Genomic DNA, 19,674 nt, shown 5'->3' on the forward strand with positions numbered 1-19,674 from the left:
CTATTTTTAGCATGCCAAACAGTATAGCCAAGAAAAATTTTCTTGGTGATTGACAAGTAATATGGCTATTAAAGGAGAAAATTCTCCCAAGCAAAATGATTATCTGACAGCATGCATTTGGTCATCAATTCTCCATCCATATCTATTATACATGAGGGGCCACTGAGAAAGAATATTCCCCCTCTTTTCTAGCTTGCACCAGCTGGTATTTCCCTCCTTTAATCCACAATCCTTTATTTCCCTAGCTTATCCCTCAAATCAGCTGCTCTCTGAGACTAGACCTTATTCTTTCCCACAAGGTAGGTCAGTCTCGAGGGAGAGAAGAGAAAGAGAAGTGACATTTCCACAACCACCTGTTTCACCTTATCCCAATACTCCTGCCATGGCTCCTCCAGCTAGAATCACAGGCAATACACCAAACCCCCATCCCTACTCTTCAATCTCTTCTCTCCTCCTATAGCTTCTATTCTTCATCCTAGGACTGGAATCCTAGTTCCTCAGAGAAGAAACATGGGAAAAGTTATGACTGTTTGCCTGAGAATGTAGACAAATGTTATTTCCCATAAATACAAAATCTCTATGTCAGCATCCACAGAATCGAAATCAAAAGAGAAAGATGGTTAAGGCGAATTAAGGAAGTTAGACCCTTCACTGTTTCCTCTTGAGTAACTGGGAAGGTCATCATCCTACAAGCTTCCCCAGGTTCAAGGACAATAGCATCTACAAAGCCACAGCTAGACTTTACACCATTTTAGTTTTACTATATTCAGGTTAAGTCTGACATTTGACTTTCTGATTCAGCTTTCAAGAACAGTCAGGAACACATTACCTACAAAGGCAGGAGGAGATGCACTGAAAATTAATACAACTGTACTGAATACGTAGTCACTTAAGTACTGCGAGTTTCAGCACGATGTGGGTTAAGTGTGCTTCTAGGAGCTAGTCTGAGAACCTACCCACCATGTGTTACAGTTTCTATGGAAAAATGTGATCCATGTTTAAAAAGTCAGCTTCTCTCTTCTCAGCATCTTCAATTCATATCACCTAACAAGGAACATTTGTCATTGTCGGTGGTAAAAGCTGCAAGATCTTCTCTTTCCTTGAACACCTTCGTCTTTCTACAGTAAAGCGTTCTACGACCGTATGTATGAACACCGCTTTTTTCGCTATTCTGAATATGGAATATTCTTTCCCCAAACGTCTGTGTAGCTCACAGACGCAAGGGAAGAAGCAAGAGAGAGGCTATGAATGACTGACTGAGTACCAATTCCAGCAAAAAGTATGCATGGTGGCCTCTGGCTGAAAGAGTGTAAGTTTCACATTTTATGTGATCCACAACACAGAAAAATAAAAAACTTCCTTTTATAAATTATTTCCTACAAAATCACCAGAAGTTTTCGGAATCAGTAATATTTTAATATCCAAGACCAACTACAAGAAGCCTCAAAAGAAATTATGCTTCTAGCACAGTCTGAAGACCACATGCCCAATAATAAGAATGCAAGTTTCCAGGGTTTCAGTGTGCATCTGGTTTTTTACTTAGTTCAAGCAAAGTTAACTTTAAAAATGACATGAAAGATTTGTTATAATACATTGCAGACAAAGATGGAGAAAATTAAGAACAGCATTTTAAACATAACAGCTTTAAAAAAAACAAAAACTAGGAAGAGACAGGTCTATCAAAAAGTTATGATTGCCTTTTGCAAAGATAGGAAAGGCCCAAGTATAAAGAATTCAGAAAAATGGCATCTTCTCTACATCCCTCAAAAGGAAAGAAAGAAATCAGAACACTGTGAAGTCCAAGTGATGTGCACCATTCTGAAGCCACATCTCACAAGCCCATACCTTCTGCCACCCTGAGCTTTCAAATATGGCTTTACTGAGTGTGCAGCCCGAACTGCTGGTGAGAAGTTGTAACTAGCATTAAAAGAGACACTTTTTGGACAATGAACAAATATAGAAAACAGAAACTGAGCACCGATTATTCTTTTCTCCTGAATGTGAGAATAAACAGGATAAGAGAAAAGAAATAACACTTTCCTCATATGCAGAAAGACATTTCCACCCAGAAGCCAACGGCAAAAGTAAACACATGAGAAAAATGTAAGTATAGAAGGATAAGAGGAGTGCCATGAACCTCAGCCTCCTTTAAGGAAAAGACACTGAAGAAATAAAACATTAACTCTGACAATAGTCATCTGTTCGATTTAGTGCAACAGATTCAATCCCTAAAGTCAAAATACATTTACCATGTGCTAAGCAGATGAAATCTAAGTGACAAATTTTCTATTTGTCTTATTGTTTAGCTAGCCATTAGAAGGAATTCAAATAGTATCTACTTTATAAATCCAAATATATTCAATTAGCATGTCAAAATGTAGCCAGTAATTTTCTCCAATATAGAAGAAATATAAGGATTTTTAAAAATGGAATTTTACTGTAAAAATATTAAGGCAGAAGGGCATCACTTAATAGCTTTAAAATATATCTACTAAAAGAGAAATTTCACATGCTAAAATATTAAAATTATTACTTAAAACATTAACTCTTAATGCACCTGGCTACCAAGCACAACTAGATTCTAGCTTAGGTTTCCAGTTATGATTGATTCAGAGATAGGAAAAATGACAAATACTGCTGAAATCAAAAAGAAACAGTGCTCAGTGAAAGAAAAAAATTCCATTTCCAGAGCTCTACATCTGTGTGAAATACAATGGAAAAGCAAGCTCTCGCCTCAAGAGTGAGAATTAAAAACAGATCGCTGTGGCCTGGGGAGAGGAAACCCCTTTGAAAACAACCCTCTGATGAGTTCTCACCGGCGTGGATGTTTTCCTGGTGTCTTCTCAGGGCGTCTCTGCTCTTCAGTCTCTTTCCACAGCTGTCAGCCTTACACACAAACCTGGCATCTCCCCGGCAAGTCTCCTGGTGCTGCTCAAAACTACAAGACAACCAGCAATGGGAAACAGGGAGAAGAAATGGTGAAGACAAACTACAAACTTCAAACTTCAAACTACAAACTTCTAACATCCAGGCTGGCTTTTGTAATGCATGCTCCCCAGTAGAGTTTCAGGGTCATTACAAGTGTTACCTAGGCAGGTAGGAAGGAAAGCACTGAAATTCTGTAGCCATATGATACTAAATCACTAAGAAGCATGAAAGCATGCATGCCAATAATGACCCGCAATTATCTAACAGCCATCTGATAACTCAGATACAAAACCTCGATGCTGAACTGAAGGAAGAATTGCAAACAGAGCACTGAAAACTTCGTGAAGAATCCTTCAGACTGCTTTTCGCTGAGCACTGAAGAACACTGAGGGGAAATAGAAAAAAAACAAAAACTGGAAGTCTTAAGACAAAAACTTATGAAAATATCTCTACTTTGAATAAAGTCACATTCATGATCTCTCTTTTCATTCTGCTTTTTGCCCTTTAAAATTTTAAGTAGCACCTACAGTTTAACTATAAGACTCAGCTCAGCAAAAGTATGTTTGGTGTAGAATATATAATACTAAATTGAATAAAAGCTGACTAGAACACAGTTTTAAAATCTATTCATTAAAAACGATATATAGCCCTTGCTTGGTTTTTTAAAGAGTGTGTAAGAGAATTTCCAAGTTTTAAGTTTAAGTTTTCAACAGAAATTTTTCATCTCAAATTTCATAAGCAAAAGTGGATGCATATATGAAAACTGTCTTAATATGAAATACAGCATGTTTTAGAATTTTTCTTTAATGAATTAAAAAATGAAACATTAAGCCTATGTTAAAGATTTCTTGCTCACATGCAAGGTGACATTCTGTTAAAAATAAGTTTGTAAATATATGTATCCACTTTCTCATTTTTAATAATTCATGATACTGTAAAATACTTAAGTAAAAGGATAACTTAATATGCTGTTAATATAAATATTTAAAATAATAAAGGGTGCAGAGCAATGATTGGGACCATTTAATTCATTTCATCATCTATCTTGTACATATTCATCTTTAAATTATTTCTCCAACATTGCTAGGAAATAAACAGTGCTTCCCAAAATGGCCCTGTATTCTTCACACTCTGAATTCTCTCCATTTCTTAAACTATTTCTTTTCATTTTTTTACAGATTTCAGAGGGAATATCCAATGCAGACCGCTGAAACTTGATCTGCCACCTCAAAGCACTAGCTAAATTATGCATATCAGATTTCAAATTAGTACACCAATGAGCTTAATATTTAACGGCAAGTTATTAAATGGACAAAGATCGATTAGCATGAACAATGTTTACTGGTTAAACTTCATAATCAGAATGTTTCAAAAATCAATGTACTATAGTAAGAAAAGTTTACGACAGTGACAACAGAGAATGCTTCATTTCTACACACACACCATCACACACGCACACAGGTTAGAAACTATAAGACAAACTGAATGAAACAGTTAAACAACGTGTCAGCTTATAATTTGAGATATACTCTTGAATGTACGCACTGTCTTTGCAAAGCCTGTTTAACTGGGAATTTCTTCCCACAGCTCTTGCACTTAAATTCTTTCTCCTCTGTGGGTTTCTGGTGCAATGTCTGAAGATGCTCAGCAAGAATTTCCTCACTGGTAAAACTCGATTCACACTGGGGACAGGCATAGTCCTCTTTACAGCCAAAGCGATCTGCGTATTTACAAGCAAGCAGATTTGTAAGACAAAAATGAAGAGCCAAGAACTGCTCAGTTTTGCCCTCATTTTAAAATCAAAATTAATTGTGCTTAATGGTACCAGATTAGTAAATTTTTATTACCTCTATGAGTATGAATAGGTTGCCCACGAAAAATAATAGGAAGTGTTACTAGAACAATACATTGTTTTTTAAATCATTTAACTTGTGTTTCACCAAATTAATACAAAATCAAAATCAATTTTTAAGTTACCCTGTAACATTAACTTTTCACATCAAAGAGTTATAACAAATATTGAATTGCAACGCCAAAGTCTTCCCTGAAACGGGTCATCTTGAGTTCACTTTTAGCTGCAAGAAGAGAAAAACCCAACCAAGGGGAACTATGTTGGATTACCAAGGGGAATCTCACATATATGTGAAAAAAGGCCAAGGTCATAAAAGCAGCACTCATTACAGTAGGTGGAGTGAGGCTGCACTGTCTCTCTGGCTGTCAGTCCTATATGGGCTGTCATGGCCCTACCCAAATTTTTCAAAGTGTGCTATTTAAATTACATATTTTTTCTGATTATCAAATAAGATTAAATTTTTTAAAGATTTTTTTTTTGATGTGGACCATTTTTAAAGTCTTTATTGAATTTGTTACTATATTGCTTCTGTTTTACATTTTAGTTTTTTGGCCGCGAAGCAGATGGGATCTTAGCTCCCCAACCAGGGATCGAACCTGCACCCCCTGTACTGGAATGAGAAGTCTTAACCACTGGACTGCCTGGGAAGTCCCAAAGTTAGATTTAGATAAAATGCAGAAAATATGAGACTAAAAATCACCAATAACCCCACCCTGAAGAGACAACTGCTGTCATCTATTTCCATGCCTGAGTTGTCTTTTGTGCATTCATATTTTACACGCAGTCTAAGAACCGTTATGATCATACTTTTTATGCAATTTCATGTATTGCTCTTTTTTCCATTTAATATTTTCTCAAGTCTAATTTTTTTTAAACTTAAGGTACCATAATTTACTTATTTAACCAAACTCTCCACTGCTTGACATTTGAGTGGATTCTTTGTTTCTTCTGATCACTGTTTGGTTGGTTTTGCTTCTGTTTTGGGGGGTTTTTGTTTGTTTGTTTTTTGGGCTTTATATTTTGCTTTTATAAACAAAACTGAATTCTAAAATAAAAATATCAACAATATAAGCACATGATTCATATGTTCTAAGAATCTGTGTAAGTTTCTGTTGATTCTTCTTACAAAAGTAATAGAAATTGATATTTTGTTAACTAAATAAAGAAAAATCAGGGTGGTAATAAGTAGGAGACTTATTTTTAAGGTAAAATAGTGGACACAGTAATACCGTACCCTGGGGGCAACGTTGAAAATAAATACAAAAATAAAGAAAACACAGAATAGTACAGAAATAATTCCCATCACCCCAAATCTGACATTCCAAACAGCATAATGCATATTCGGAAAGACAAAACAGATAGCCTGTCCTCATCTTCCTTTTAAATACTCCAACTAAAATAAAGAAACAGAAGCATAATCTGGCAATACTGGCAATACTCATACTTTTTCAGCCAATGACATACAGTTAGAATAGAAAATTCACATAAAAGACATTAATACCACAGTGACTAAGGAAACCAGTGCTGCTTCTGAAGTGGCTTTGTTAAGCAAAATGGAAAAATTCTCTATAGTTAAGTATCAGCCTTGTACAAAATGTGAACACCCTTAACACCATTCAGATTTCCCTCAAACCCCATCAGGAGTAAAACACAACATAACAGAAACAAGCCCTAACAACAACTGAGTATTCCCTGGCAGATGACAAACAAGTGACATCTATCTCCTAGACTGCAGGGCTGATTTAAGCAAGTCTACCTATGATAATCACACATTTTTGGTTACCCTACTAGAACAACCCAGCAATGCTGTAGGCCTCTATGATCAGAACAAAGAAGGATTTCCAGATGCTCCAGATTCTCAAAGGATCTTAAGAGTGAGGCCCAGGAATAATCCCACAGGGCCCAGCAGGACCTCTGCACTCACCTTTCCCCATGTGCAGATGAGAAAGTAAAGTCTCAGAGTTAGTGACTTGCCTGGTTATAACATGGATGAATGGCAGACGCGGGGCTAGAGTACAAAAATCCTCATTACTAGCCACCCACCAGTGAGAGCAGTGGAAGCTGGGAGCTGCCCCTGACCTTGGCGTGGCAGTCCTACAGGGCACATCCATCACCCACCCCAACCCATCATTCCCTTCCTGCTGGAAGAGAGGCACACAACTGGATATCCTCCGAGAGTTCTGACAAAAACTAACTTTATTTTGAGAACACCCTATTATATTGCAATTATAATCAAGCACAGTTCAAACTTTATTTCTCCTACAGTTTTCATTCTCTCGGACCATCAGTTAGAGGTAATACCTTTTCTGCCAGCTGTTGAGCGTCCTTTAGCGTTGTTACCTTCCTCTTCTTTGATCATGGTCATAATTTGCTGTTCTTCCTCATCGGCCTCCATGTCACTATCCAGGTAGCCAATCAGAAGCTCTGTATCTGTTTCTATATCTTCAATTGCCAAATAGAAAATGTTTTCTCCTTCCTGAGACAAAATTAAAAATATATGCTGTTATATGACCAATATATCTCAATAATAAAAAAAAAGCTAAATCATTCCTTTCTGATAGTAACTAAGAAATCATTTTTAAGATACACTGAGTATCACGTGCTCATGAAAAGTTATGATTCCTTTTTTTATATCTCCACTTGATCTGAACACTGAAGATGGAAACTGACAATATTTAGTCACCTGGCAAATAAACTACAAATATGTATTAAAGATAGTGACATTTATATCTATCAAATGAAATAAGGATAATTATTTAAATTTCTAAAAGTTAAATTTTGCATCATTGATTGGCTTTATGCAGTAACACCTTGTGGAGGTCCATAAATGCAGTAGAAAATAAATCTGTTAAGTAATGGTGTCATTTCTGAACCCAAACAGAGAGCAATGAGATATCAATGATTTAATTATGATTCATATAAAATGCAAAACTGAAAGGAGAAGAAAACTTTCAAGTTATAACACAAACCAGAGGAACTGCAAATGAACCCTGAAAGAATTTCCAAAAAGCTGGACCGGGAATAGAAAAAAGACTAGGTACCTGGGAGGTTCAAAACATTGACTAGGTCATCACGTGTACCTAAATGCCACTAAAATGACAGAAGAAGAAAGCAAGTTCCACTCTTAACGCACCACCATTTTTTAGAAAATTCTAGAAGAAGAAATTAGCCAGGGTTGCTAACACAGAAGAAATCTCAACCCATAACAGACTGAGAAGAGGAATGCAGCAAAGAATAACCCAAGGAAACCCCAGAGAAACTTCATACTTGGAACCAACGATACAAAAAGCCCCTCTGAGCCTGGGGCCAATTACCAGGGAAGCCAGAATTGGGGCTGCTTAGCCGGCAGTCCCCAGGAGAAACCCCCTGAATTGATGTCTTTTACACAGTTGAGGATTTGTTCTGGGAGGGCTCCTAGCTTGGCTGCTGAGGATAAAGAGAAGCAAAGCATAACCTGAACTGCGGTGGGCAAGTGAGGGAAGGAAGAAGGACAATAAGCTCCACCCAGGAGTGAAATCCAATAAAGCAAAGAACACAGAATAAAGCCTCCTCTCCTTTGGCAATATCATAGCACCTAGGTGAGGGAGGGAGAGACAGAGGAGGAGGAGGAGAAATCTGTAATGAACATATGCATGTATCTATATGTATGCATACACAAGCAGAACCCCATGAAAAACTGGAAAATATGCCTCAAACTGTTATAAAGTCATCATTTTGAGGCTGGGAGAAGTAGGAGTCTATACTGAATACTGTTTTAGTTTCTTCTTACAACAAAGATTACTTTGCCATTTTAAAAACAATAAATATTAGAAAATTCCATGAATGAGACAGAAATTATGATCACATTTATCAAATACTGTGTAAGGGAGGATTGATTCAAAAGTTCAAAGTAATGAAGCACATTTAACCATTAGCTGCAGTTAATTAAATGAAGTTCCTGTAATATTTTACAGCATTCTTGGAAGTTCATGAATTTCATACCTCCAGAAACACAGAAAGTTATTTCTAATTAAGAACACAGTTAACTTCTATACAACTGTTACTTTTAGTGCAACAAAAACAAACAAAAACTAATGTGGACACTCAGCAAAAGAAATATTTCTTTTTCAATTAACTCAGAAGCGGCACTTTCCAGGTTTTGGAAACTACTTGCTAAAAGAGTCACCAAAGCAACAAAGGGCTCACCTAATGAAGATTTCAGAAAATAATCATAAATCTTAGTGGTTATCTGATCAATATCCAAGAAAGTTAATTGAAATGTCTTTCCAGCATATTAGTCATTAATTTTATAATGAATGACCTTCATAGCACCAAGAGAAGATAATAATTTTTAATTGTAAAACATGATAGCATTAACTTAAACGGCAATCATAAGACACAACATGCCTATTTAGGGGTTCTGTAATAAAAGAAAATTTTAACATACCAGTTAAAACTTCAATTTAATAAAAGTAATGGCTGCATTACAAGCTCCAAGGATCAAGGACATGTTCTACCTGTATGCCAAACATGTGATAAGAGGAATGTCATGACAGGTATTGCTCCAATCTATTTATTTAATGCAGATATCTAGGTATCTCTCTACATATAATTCCTACCACTACCCGGACCAAAAGCCTCTTCCTTTTCATTTGCCTCCACAATAAAATTATTGTAAGAAGTATCCTGTTAAATTGCTTCCTTACTGATTCAATCACTCAACAACCTTTCATTATATTATTCTCCTTCTTCAAAACCTCTGATTGTCAGAACCTGCCGGATTTCTAATCCCTGGAGCTCTCTCAAACTCTCTGGGGTGATTTTCCCCACCTGTAGGTTCATCCCAGGCCCAATCTCCGGCCCTTTGGCAAGAGGGATTTAAACAGCGTTGACCCAGCACTATGGGGCTGAGCATCAACTCCCAGCTGTCATTAGGCTGGCCATGACCTCCAGCTTTGATAACTGTTTCAATATTCTGATCCTTAAATTTACTTCTCTTTATTTCAGCTACGGTTTCTGGTCGTTAGGTTTGCGGCTTATGCCCCTGAACACAGGTCCTCCTAGCAGAATCACTCCTTGCATTTACATTTTAGGGATTAAGCGCCTTCCTGGGACTTTGCCTGGGGGCTGGGGTCCTGCTTATGGATCCTGTCGCGGGCTCTAGGGGACTTCGCTGAAAATTCAACTTTAACTGAAAGAAAGCTGTTCAACATCATGGTGTGTTCAAAAGCAAATGCTCCTTAGTCACAGGTTTTCACTGTATTGGTGATCCAGATACAACAGAGTGAGTGATTTTACAACTGTTATGCATCTCCTGCATTACTGTCCATCGTTATGAATTTTTTGTGGTTTTCAGTCGTTTCATTTTGCTTTATTTGTATATCGTCTTCAACTAATTATGTCTACTGTAAGCTGTTTGTAGTATCAAAAAGTTATAACAGCCTAAACATCCAACAAAATAAGTTGAAAAAGAATAAATGTCTAACGATTGGTTTTAAAAGATTTATCAAATGTCATTTGTATAGAAAAAAACATATATCAAGGTGTCCCCCAAAGAAAAGGATATGAACAAAGGTGTCAACAGACTTTGTTTCTAAATAGAGGAAATTGTACTTTGCATAGTCTCCTGCTAGCCCACGTGTTTCAATTTTTCTAGAGTTAACAAGTATTACTTTTGTAGTAAAAGGAAAAAATAAATAATAAACAAACTAGGTTCCGTGACACCAGGAATCGGTACCAAATAGTAATAAGAGCTTTGGGATGGCCAGGGTTCAAGTCTCCTTCTATGATTAATTAGCTGTGGAACTGAGCAAACAGCTTAATCTCTCAAACCACCAGTTTCTTCATCTATAAAATGGAGAAAATAATGCTGCCTATCTCATAGGCTGGTTGTGAGGATGAAAAGTGAGAATATTTGTAAACTCTAGCAAGGTGCCTGGCACAAGTTAAGTATTCATTAATGATAAGTACTGCTATCATTATTAGTATTACTATTAAACAAAACTTGAAAGTCAGTGATTAAAATATTTACTTTTCAAAATTTGTTCCAATTAGACTGTCACATAAGCTAAGTTGCTATGACAATGCTAAATTTCATTTGGCTGAACTGCTGTCAGCCAAAATATAATTCAGCTCCACTGCCTGCCTACCAGAGCTCTGAAATGCTCTGGATTTCTGATTGTCATGCTCTGTTCACTTGCTAATGTGCTCATGTTTTACTCTGGTTTGGACCTCAGGTACCAATTGCTTGTCTGATCTATACTATACCTTAAGTGACCAACCATCTGCTTTCCCTGAGGGGTTTCCATGACATGCGGTTTTCAGTGCTGAAACTGAGAGAGTCCTGGGCAAGCCAGGACTGTGAGTCACTCTAGCTACACCCATCGTGCTCTCCAAAGCATGCTCTAAGCTCTCCTTAAGACTTCCTGGGACTTCTCTGGCGTCCAGTGGTTAAGACTCCGTGCTTCCACTGCAGGGGGCACGGGTTCAATCCCCGGTCGGGGAACTAAGATCCCACAGGGCACGTGGTGCAGCCAAAAAAAAAAAAAAAGATTTCCTAACCATAATATTTACTGCCACCCCCAGTATCCAACAGCTCAGGATTCTCAATATATGGTACCAGTCCTGTCCCAAATACGGCTCCAATGGCTTACCAACTGCTAATCTAAACCCACACTTCATCCTCTCATCCCCAACTATCCTTCAAGCTAACCTGCCTTCTGTTCTTCAGTCCAACTGGGACACTTCCTCTCAGAAAACACTGAACTCATTCCTCCTCAGTACAACTGCAAAGATGCCACCTGGCCTCCCAGCTACGACTCCTCAGCAACGTCTGAGACATAGCTCACGTTCACCCTCCATGAAACCTTTTCTAATCTACTACATTCGTGTAGGTTCCAGGAGTTCTTCAATTGGACACTTACCTGTAATTTATTTCTGTGGTTTTCATCATTTAATTCATGTGATCAACGACATTCATGTGTTCCTCTTGTCTCCCCAAAGATGGTTTCCTCAAGGAAGTGCACAAGAATCGTCATGTATCCCCACAGCATAAGCTATACTCATAATAGTCGCTCAATATTGTACGAATATGCATAGTAAAAGAGAACACTAATATGCTTGTGTCTACAGAAGAAAAGCACTTACTAGTAAAAAGTTCACTAATATTTGCCTTCATTTACTTTTGGTGGGAGGCTATTACAGTAGTCCAGGTCACGGACAGTGGTGACATGGGAGGATTATGGCAGGGAAACAGTGACGACGGTGAGAAGTAATCAGATTCTGAGTATGATCTGAAGAGAAGCTGACACCATTTCCTGATGGACTGTATATGGAATGTGGGAGGAGGAGAAGGGTCAAGGAGGAGAACAAGGTGATGAAGTTTTCCCTCAAGTGTTCACAGATGTTACTCTATATAATAATTCTTCCTAAGGATTCAAACTAAAACACCAACTACACATTTTTGCTTTAAATATGTATCTTCTCTGTATGTATAAATGTATTTTCATGTGGTCCTTCACTCAGGGGCCCAAGAGTATTACTCAATTCAGCCATTTTAAAGCTAATTACTATTCTTTCTTTCTTTCTTTTTTTTTTTCTTTTGTGGCCGTACCGCTCAGCCTGCAGGATCCTAGTTCCCAGACCAGGGATCGAACCCAGGCCCTCGGCAGTGAAAGCGCACAGGCCCAACCACTGGACCGCCAGGGAATTCCCTAACGCTAATTTCTATTCTTCAACAAATCTGCAAAGTAAGAGTCATTCAAAATCCCCAATGGAAAAAAATTTATTTTAGATAATAAACTACTTGCAAAGCTCTTCCTCTGGACAGCCAATGCATTCTGATAACAAAAGCATAGAATTCTGATGTTTCTTAAGAAAGCTGAAAAAAATAGTGGTGGCTTGGATTTTATTAGCGTCATCACTGTGATAACATCACATATTATGGAATTCAGATTTACACGCAAATTTACACACAAACGTCTCTGAGAATTCTGATTGTCAGAGTTTCCGAAACAAACTTATGTAATGAAGACAAACAAATCCAGAAAAAAGCAATAATCTGACTGGGATGATTCAACAGGAAAGTCAGAGGTAGTGCCATGTGGTACGGCCACTACAGAGCGTTCTCGAGGCAGGGGGCGCCACCGAAGTTCGTATGCGCTAAAAGAATCATTTCTGAATTCAGAAAGTATAGAAGAATAGCCGTATGAACAGACGTATTCAACTGTCATGAATTTTGAATGCGTTAACTTAGTGTAAATAAAAATACTATCATCAATACCAATATCTCATACCACACTAGGAACCTATTCTTCGCTTACCAGGGTACCTTAGCACACTGACCAGGAAGTTCCACCACAGGAATCAGTCCATGGGCAAAGGAATCCCAGCCCCCGCTCCAGAGCAAGAACCCAGGCCTAGGCAGGAGGACGAGGATAGTGGGATCTAGGAACTGATACTACTCTGCCACTCTCCGGCTATGTGGGCATCTCCCTTATCCCTGTGGGCCTCAATGTCCTCAACCATAAAGCAGAAAAAACTAATACCCCGTCAAAAGACAGCTTTGGCTTTCCCACTCTTGGGCTCTTTCCCCTTAGGCAAGTCTCCTATCACCTCTGGAAAATGACTCAGGTGAACTTTTATTCTCTCATTCCTTCCAGAGCTGGATTCAAGCACAAGTGAAATAAACTCATCTTCATGAGAACCGAGTTAATGAATATGAAGGGAAAAATACGCCTACGTGCTGATGTGATCACGACTTTTCCTCTCAGGCCTCACTCTACCGGAAGGAATGGAATGGAGAGACCCATTTAACTGGGCTGTCAAGGAAAAGCTGGAGTATACAACCTTGTGAGGTTAGAGGGCCCCTCCTTGGAAATTACATCAGATAATGTAAGCCATCACTTGGTAAGATTTTGTCAATGTGACTGGTTCTGTACGGTGACCACACTTAGGACCAAATAAACTAAACATGCCTTCCAGTCTAATCCTTTCTGATTCTATCACCAGCTCAAAACATTTACTCCTGGACATCTAGGAGATGTAACTAAATTTCCTATCTCCCTTCGACATCCGACATTATGTATAAACCTCAACTTTCTCTGACAATTTGCCCATTGTCCCTTCTGAAGTACCACGCCTCACTAGGATAGATTTCCTGAACTCATGCATTTGAGGTTCAGTTCTGCTATTTCTAAACAGCAAAAGTAACTGTCTCTTGTTTTGCAAAGAAATACTAATCCTCATTGTGTGCAAATAAACATAACTCCAGAAGAGGCCATGGGTGACTTGGTATTTCAGCTGCATCTGTCTGTAACTTAACTTGGTATTTGTTTATTTGTTGGCAGACTGCCGTCCACATGTGGACTATGTAAGAAAAACCACGATTTTTAAATTGGCAAAGGCCCAATTCACTGTACTGAAAAGGTAGTAAGCTGCGAAAATCCAGACTATCTAGCTAAGACGACTAATGGGTAATCAGCACAAAAGGAAGTATCTTCAAAACAATTCTTGGTCTTACAAATTCAAACAATCTATACCAATGTGGGGCGGGGGAAGTTTGTGGACTTCTACTCAATAATCAATAGACGTAGGAGACAAGTGACGAAGGTGGAGAAAAGAAAATATAATGAAATAGTAAAAATTCCATATTTAATATCCTGTCACTTAACTTTTCCTTACTAAAATCCTGAATCAGTCTCAACATCATTTCTATAGAGCTCCATACACAAAACTAAAAAAATCAGGAAAAAAAAAATCATTTCCGCAGCAAAATTCACCGACTGTATCTATTAATTTCGAGCTAACAATAAAACCAAAAATCCTTAAAATGAGACATAACTAAGACAGATCATAGCATTCCAATTTATTCACCACTCCCCTCCCAGTAGGAGGACGGGGCCAAGCAGACACGCGGCTCAGAGCGCTGCAGGTGGGGGGCACGCTGTATCAGGTCTGACCAGGTGACTTGCACTGACCCATGAAATGTGATTAGAAGCAAAGTGAACCATGTCCAAGGGAAGGCTTTCAGAGCCATCACATGTGTGGGTCACTGCTCTTTCCCCTGTGTCAGGAAAATGCATGTCCCTGATAAGGGCGTTCCTTCAGACACCAAGTGGAATGGAGCTGTGGACAGAACCGCAGCTTCCAGCAGCCCATACTTGTGTGCACAAGAAATAAATCTTCATTGCTATAAACCACTAAGAGTTTAGGGTTGTTTGTTAGAGCAGTCTTCTTGGCAAAAGTTGACTGATACAACAATTTAAGCAAAACAACATTTTTAAAAATTATTTTGAGAGTAAGAAGAAAACATCTCGCAATCAAGGAAAATAGTATTTAAAATAGTGAATAGTGCAGGATAAGCTAATTTCATGTTTAAAGTGCATTAAAGTTCTTATAAGAAAAATGAAGACAAATGCAAATAAAATCGTCTCTTCTCTAATCACAACTCATAATTAGCCACATAGCAAGAAAAAAATTTAATAAGATTCCTAGGAACGGGATACTATATTAAACAAAAAATCAAATCTATAAGCAAAGAATATCAATTAAAAATCACTAACACATATACGTATCTTTCTTTGAGGAGTTCAAGCAAAGATAGTAATGTTTGAAGCATCATAAGAAACAAATCTGACATCACAGAGAAAAAAAGTCAAGAGAAAAGATGAGAAGAATAAAAAGAAAAATTTGCTATATAGAAAAGAAGTGATGTGATCCTAAGAAACTGGCTCTTCACAGAAAAAACAAAACTACCATACCTCAGCTACTTTATTTAAAGGTAAGTTATCAATATTGACAGGCCAAAAAATTCTAGAATAAGATAATGCTATGGAGAATAGGGTAGCTATTTTATAAACAAGGGATTAGAAGGCATATTGTGTTCCTACAGTACAGTTGCTCTATTTTTCATATACAATGTTTAAAGGTTACTTTCCATTTACAGTTATTATAAAATATTGGCTGCATTCCCCATGTTGTACAATACATCCTGGAGCCGATCTTACACCCAATAGTTTATACTTCCTACTCCCTCACCCCTCCCCTTCGCTCCCCACTGGTAACCACTAGGTTTGTGGTTTATCTGTTCAGTCTGCTTCCTTTTTTTTGTTATATTCACTAGTTTGTTGTATTTTTTTTCGATTCCACGTGTAAGTGATAACATGCAGTATTTGTCGTTCTCTGTCTGACTTATTTCACTTAGCATAATGCCATCCAAGTCCACCCATGTTGCTGCAAATGGCAACATTTCATTCCCTTTTTTGCTCTATCTTATATTGGAAATGCTTTTAACTGACCTTCAGTTAACTGGCTCCCAGATTTACCTGACACTCTGCATATCCTAAAATCTGCCGCATGACGCCCAAGGCCACACCCTCTCAGTCAGCAGCCTGCGCCCTGGCTTGCCTACACGCTCCTATCCTCATCACTTGACTTGCTTGCTTGAGTCAACACAACACAAGGGTCAGTTGTGTTTGCTCCTTGAGTCCCAAGGGTCAGTTATATTTGTTCCCACACCGGTTTATGCCACTGGTACAAGTTACTGCAATTATGCAACTTAGCTAAACACTACATAAAGCAAAAATAAATGAGGCAGAAAAAAATTCAATAGTTTCTAAGAAGATCAACTGAAGGTTTTGGAAAGACTTGGCAAAGCAACCTGAGTGCAGAATCCTTCTATTTGTATGATTTCCTCCCATCTTCTATAACTGCTTTGCTTTGTGTAATTTGACAGTTTTTTTTTACAGTCTTACCTTTGTGCCTTTTAGTAAAACTGGATACTATACAGAGTGGTTATGAAAAAAAATACGGTAGCAAACTCTAGTGAGAGAACCTAAATGCAGAATCAAAAAGAATTTGGTCACAGGTCAAAAACCCGGCAAATAAATGTATATTTCTAAAACAAGTTAAAATACAATGGTTGAAATATCAATTCTATGATAATTCTTTTTCTATTAATTGACCAAGTACTGGTCCATATCACATCAGAAAACAGGGTTTCACCCAAATTATTATATAAGCAAGCCGGAGCTATAGGTCCCCCAAACGTTCCTCCCTAACCATCTAGCTGGCCCTCTCAAAGTATTTACCCTTGATCTGTATTTTTTTAGCTGTATCCCCAACTGGGCTGTAAAGTGCACGGGGAAGGGACTATTTACCTGTATCATATATAAATTATCATTCACCAAACAGTCATCATTCTAAACTGCATAAGCGTTAGCTAAGCACACTCTCTTCTCCTGTCTCCTCCCTTCCCCAAAGACTCCCAGCTCCCTGAGGGCAGGCACTCTAGTATATTCCTCTTTGTATGAATCTCAATACTGATGCAACACCTTGCTCACCGAAGAGTGTCAACAAAGGATCTGCTGAATTGAACTAAGTAAGAGGGAAACAAATGCAATTTCCTTTTGAATTAATAAGACAGTAAAAGCAAGAATGTCATTCAGGGACGTGAAACTCACTACAAAGAGGGTTCTAGAATCCATTTCCCAACCCTAACAAATTCTTAAGAATTCAAAAGTTAGCCAACAGTTGGGAATACTTCAACCAGCTGGAAATAAGGGAACAAATTAGACAAGCAGATGTACTCCCTAGAAAGAAGACCAGAGTCAGGCCAAGCATACCCCACTCAACATACCTAGAGTTAATTCAAAAACCTATTAAAGAAACTGAATATTCATTCAACATATTTATTGTAGCACATAATGTGCACAGTACTGCAGAATACTCACATTCACAAGAATACCCATATTTGTTCCTGTCCTGAAGCACTTAAAATGCTCTCAGTGGAAACAGAACAAAATGGTTAAATTACAATAAAGTGCAAAAAGGGCCAAGACAGTTGTACAGAGAGTAGCAGCTGCAGAATTTTGGGAGGTAATTTCACAACAGTGTTTGAAATTCACAAGCTGGATGGGTTTTGGACAAGGTAAGATCATGAGAAAATGGGTTTATTAAAGTAGGGAAAACAGCATCAGCAAAGTCACAGCATCACAGAGGGTATATTTGCGCTATGAAAAGAACAAACCTAGCTAGAACATTGGGCATTACAGGAAAGTTGCAGAAAACTAGACAGAAAAAGCAGCTTCAACACATGGAAGTACTGAAAAGTTAGGCAAAGATTAAACATGCCCTGTGAATTACAGCATTTCAGGAAAATTACAAGGCAACCACAACAGGCTGACGTGACAGAAAAAAGATTCAAAGTAGAAAAATGTAAGATTTTTTTTATTTGATCAATGTGATGGTATAGTTCATGTGTCAACTTGGCTGGACCACAGGGTGTCCAGATATGTGGTCAAACATTATTCTGGGTGTGTCAGTGTGAGTGTTGTTGGATGACATTAACATGTGAATCAGTAGACTGAGTAAAGCAGACTGCCCTGCACAGCGTGGGTGGGCCTCACCTAATCAGTTGAAGGCTTGAACAGAATAAAGTCTGACCTGTCAGGGAGTAAGAGCGATTTCCTTCTGCCTGACTGCCTTCAAAGTGGGACACTGGCTGTTTCCCGACTTTGGACTCAAGCTGAAACATCGGCTCTTCCTGTGTCTCAAGCCTAAGGGCCTTCAGACTTGAACTACACCACTGATTATCCTGGTTCTCAGACCTTCAGACTTAAGACTGGAACTAGAGCATCAACTTCCCCTGGTCTCCAGCTTGCTGACTCATCCTGCAGCTCTTGGGACTTGTCAGCCTCCACAATCACGTAAGCCAGTTCCTTATAAGGAATCTCTTTATATACATACAAACACACACACACATACATCCTATTCATTCTGTTTCCCTGGAGAACCCTAGCTAATAAAGTCAAACTTAAAATTTAAGATGTTTGTTATACTGTTACAATAGAATCTATATGAAAAACTAAAGTACATTTGAAATACCTTCTGGGGAAAGAAAACATATTAACCTAGATGTGAGTTTTTATTTTAACTAAAACGAAACACTTCCGATAGAGATAAGTAATTCATTTGAAAAAAGAATTTTTTGAGCACTTTACGTACCAAGAACTACGCAAGGACTAAGTATAATGTAGTGAAATAAAACAGATACAGTGCCTACCCTCAAAGAGCTTACAGACTGGGAGTGGAGTAGCCATGAATCAACCACGAGAGAAACGGAAAATGACTTGATAAGTGTGAGAGCAGAGAGGGACACGGTGCTGCTGGAGCATGTAGCGGAGAGAGCTCACCTCCTCCAGGGTTCAGGGACGGCTTCCTGGTAATGTGATAACTTAGCTTGGATTCGAAGGGCACAAATAGGAAGAACCCAGCAAAGGGAAAATGCACGTGCGAAGCAATGGAAGGGACTCAGTCATTTAACAGCTGGCAAAAAGTATAAGGTGCAAAAAAAAAAAGAAAGAAAGAAAGAAAAAGGCTGGCTAGGATGGTAGGTGGTTTCGGAGAAGCCAAAGGAAGAGATGTTTCAGGATGGAGGCACTTGTCAGCAACACCTAATATGCTGCTGCAAAGATCTAGCAAAAAGCCTTGAGTGGCTTAGTGACCTGGAGAGCAGAGGTGACCTGAGAGAGAACCACTGGAAGGCTGAGGGAGGAGGAAGCCTGGTCAGTGTGGGCTGAGGGCACTGGTGGTGAGAGAAACGGAGACCCGGCATATGGACAATTCAGGGAAGGAGAAAGGGTCCCTGCTGGAAGGGAATATGGAATCAAGAGGGAAAGACCTTGAAGAGAAAGAGAAACCTGATGTTGAAAACCAACGAAAAGAATCCTGTTGAGTGTGAGCGGGTAAATATCAAACAGAGAAAAGGGATAACCAATTGTAAGTGTTCATCAGGAGGAGATACACGGGTGGAAGGCCTGTTCTTAAGAAAGAGGAGGGACCCTTCTCTATGTGGGAGAAAGGAGAGAGAACAGGTACGGCTGTAAGTAGGTGTGCATGTTTGATGTCAGAAGTTG

General features: G+C 38.5%; 1 protein-coding gene and 1 long non-coding RNA gene across 3 annotated transcripts in view; one reads left to right on the top strand and one right to left on the bottom strand.

The window, feature by feature from the left end:
- Nucleotides 1-19,674, top strand: part of LOC309661398 — a 461,885-nt gene that overhangs the window by 261,103 nt on the left and 181,108 nt on the right. The gene's annotated exons all lie outside the window — the stretch shown is intronic.
- The window catches only part of PRDM5 (PR/SET domain 5), a 219,351-nt gene that overhangs the window by 118,453 nt on the left and 81,224 nt on the right, over nucleotides 1-19,674 (bottom strand). For both annotated transcript variants that reach the window (XM_082462852.1, XM_082462853.1), the window contains exons 4-7: nucleotides 7,082-7,256; nucleotides 4,474-4,648; nucleotides 3,221-3,313; nucleotides 2,817-2,938 (exon numbers count right to left, since the gene is read on the bottom strand). In XM_082462852.1, coding sequence (XP_082318978.1) covers nucleotides 2,817-2,938; nucleotides 3,221-3,313; nucleotides 4,474-4,648; nucleotides 7,082-7,256 — 565 coding nt within the window. The remainder of the gene's footprint in view (nucleotides 1-2,816; nucleotides 2,939-3,220; nucleotides 3,314-4,473; nucleotides 4,649-7,081; nucleotides 7,257-19,674) is intronic.

Source organism: Balaenoptera physalus (assembly GCF_965194825.1).
Source record: "Balaenoptera physalus genome assembly, chromosome: 5".
NCBI classification, from domain to species: Eukaryota; Metazoa; Chordata; class Mammalia; order Artiodactyla; family Balaenopteridae; genus Balaenoptera; species Balaenoptera physalus.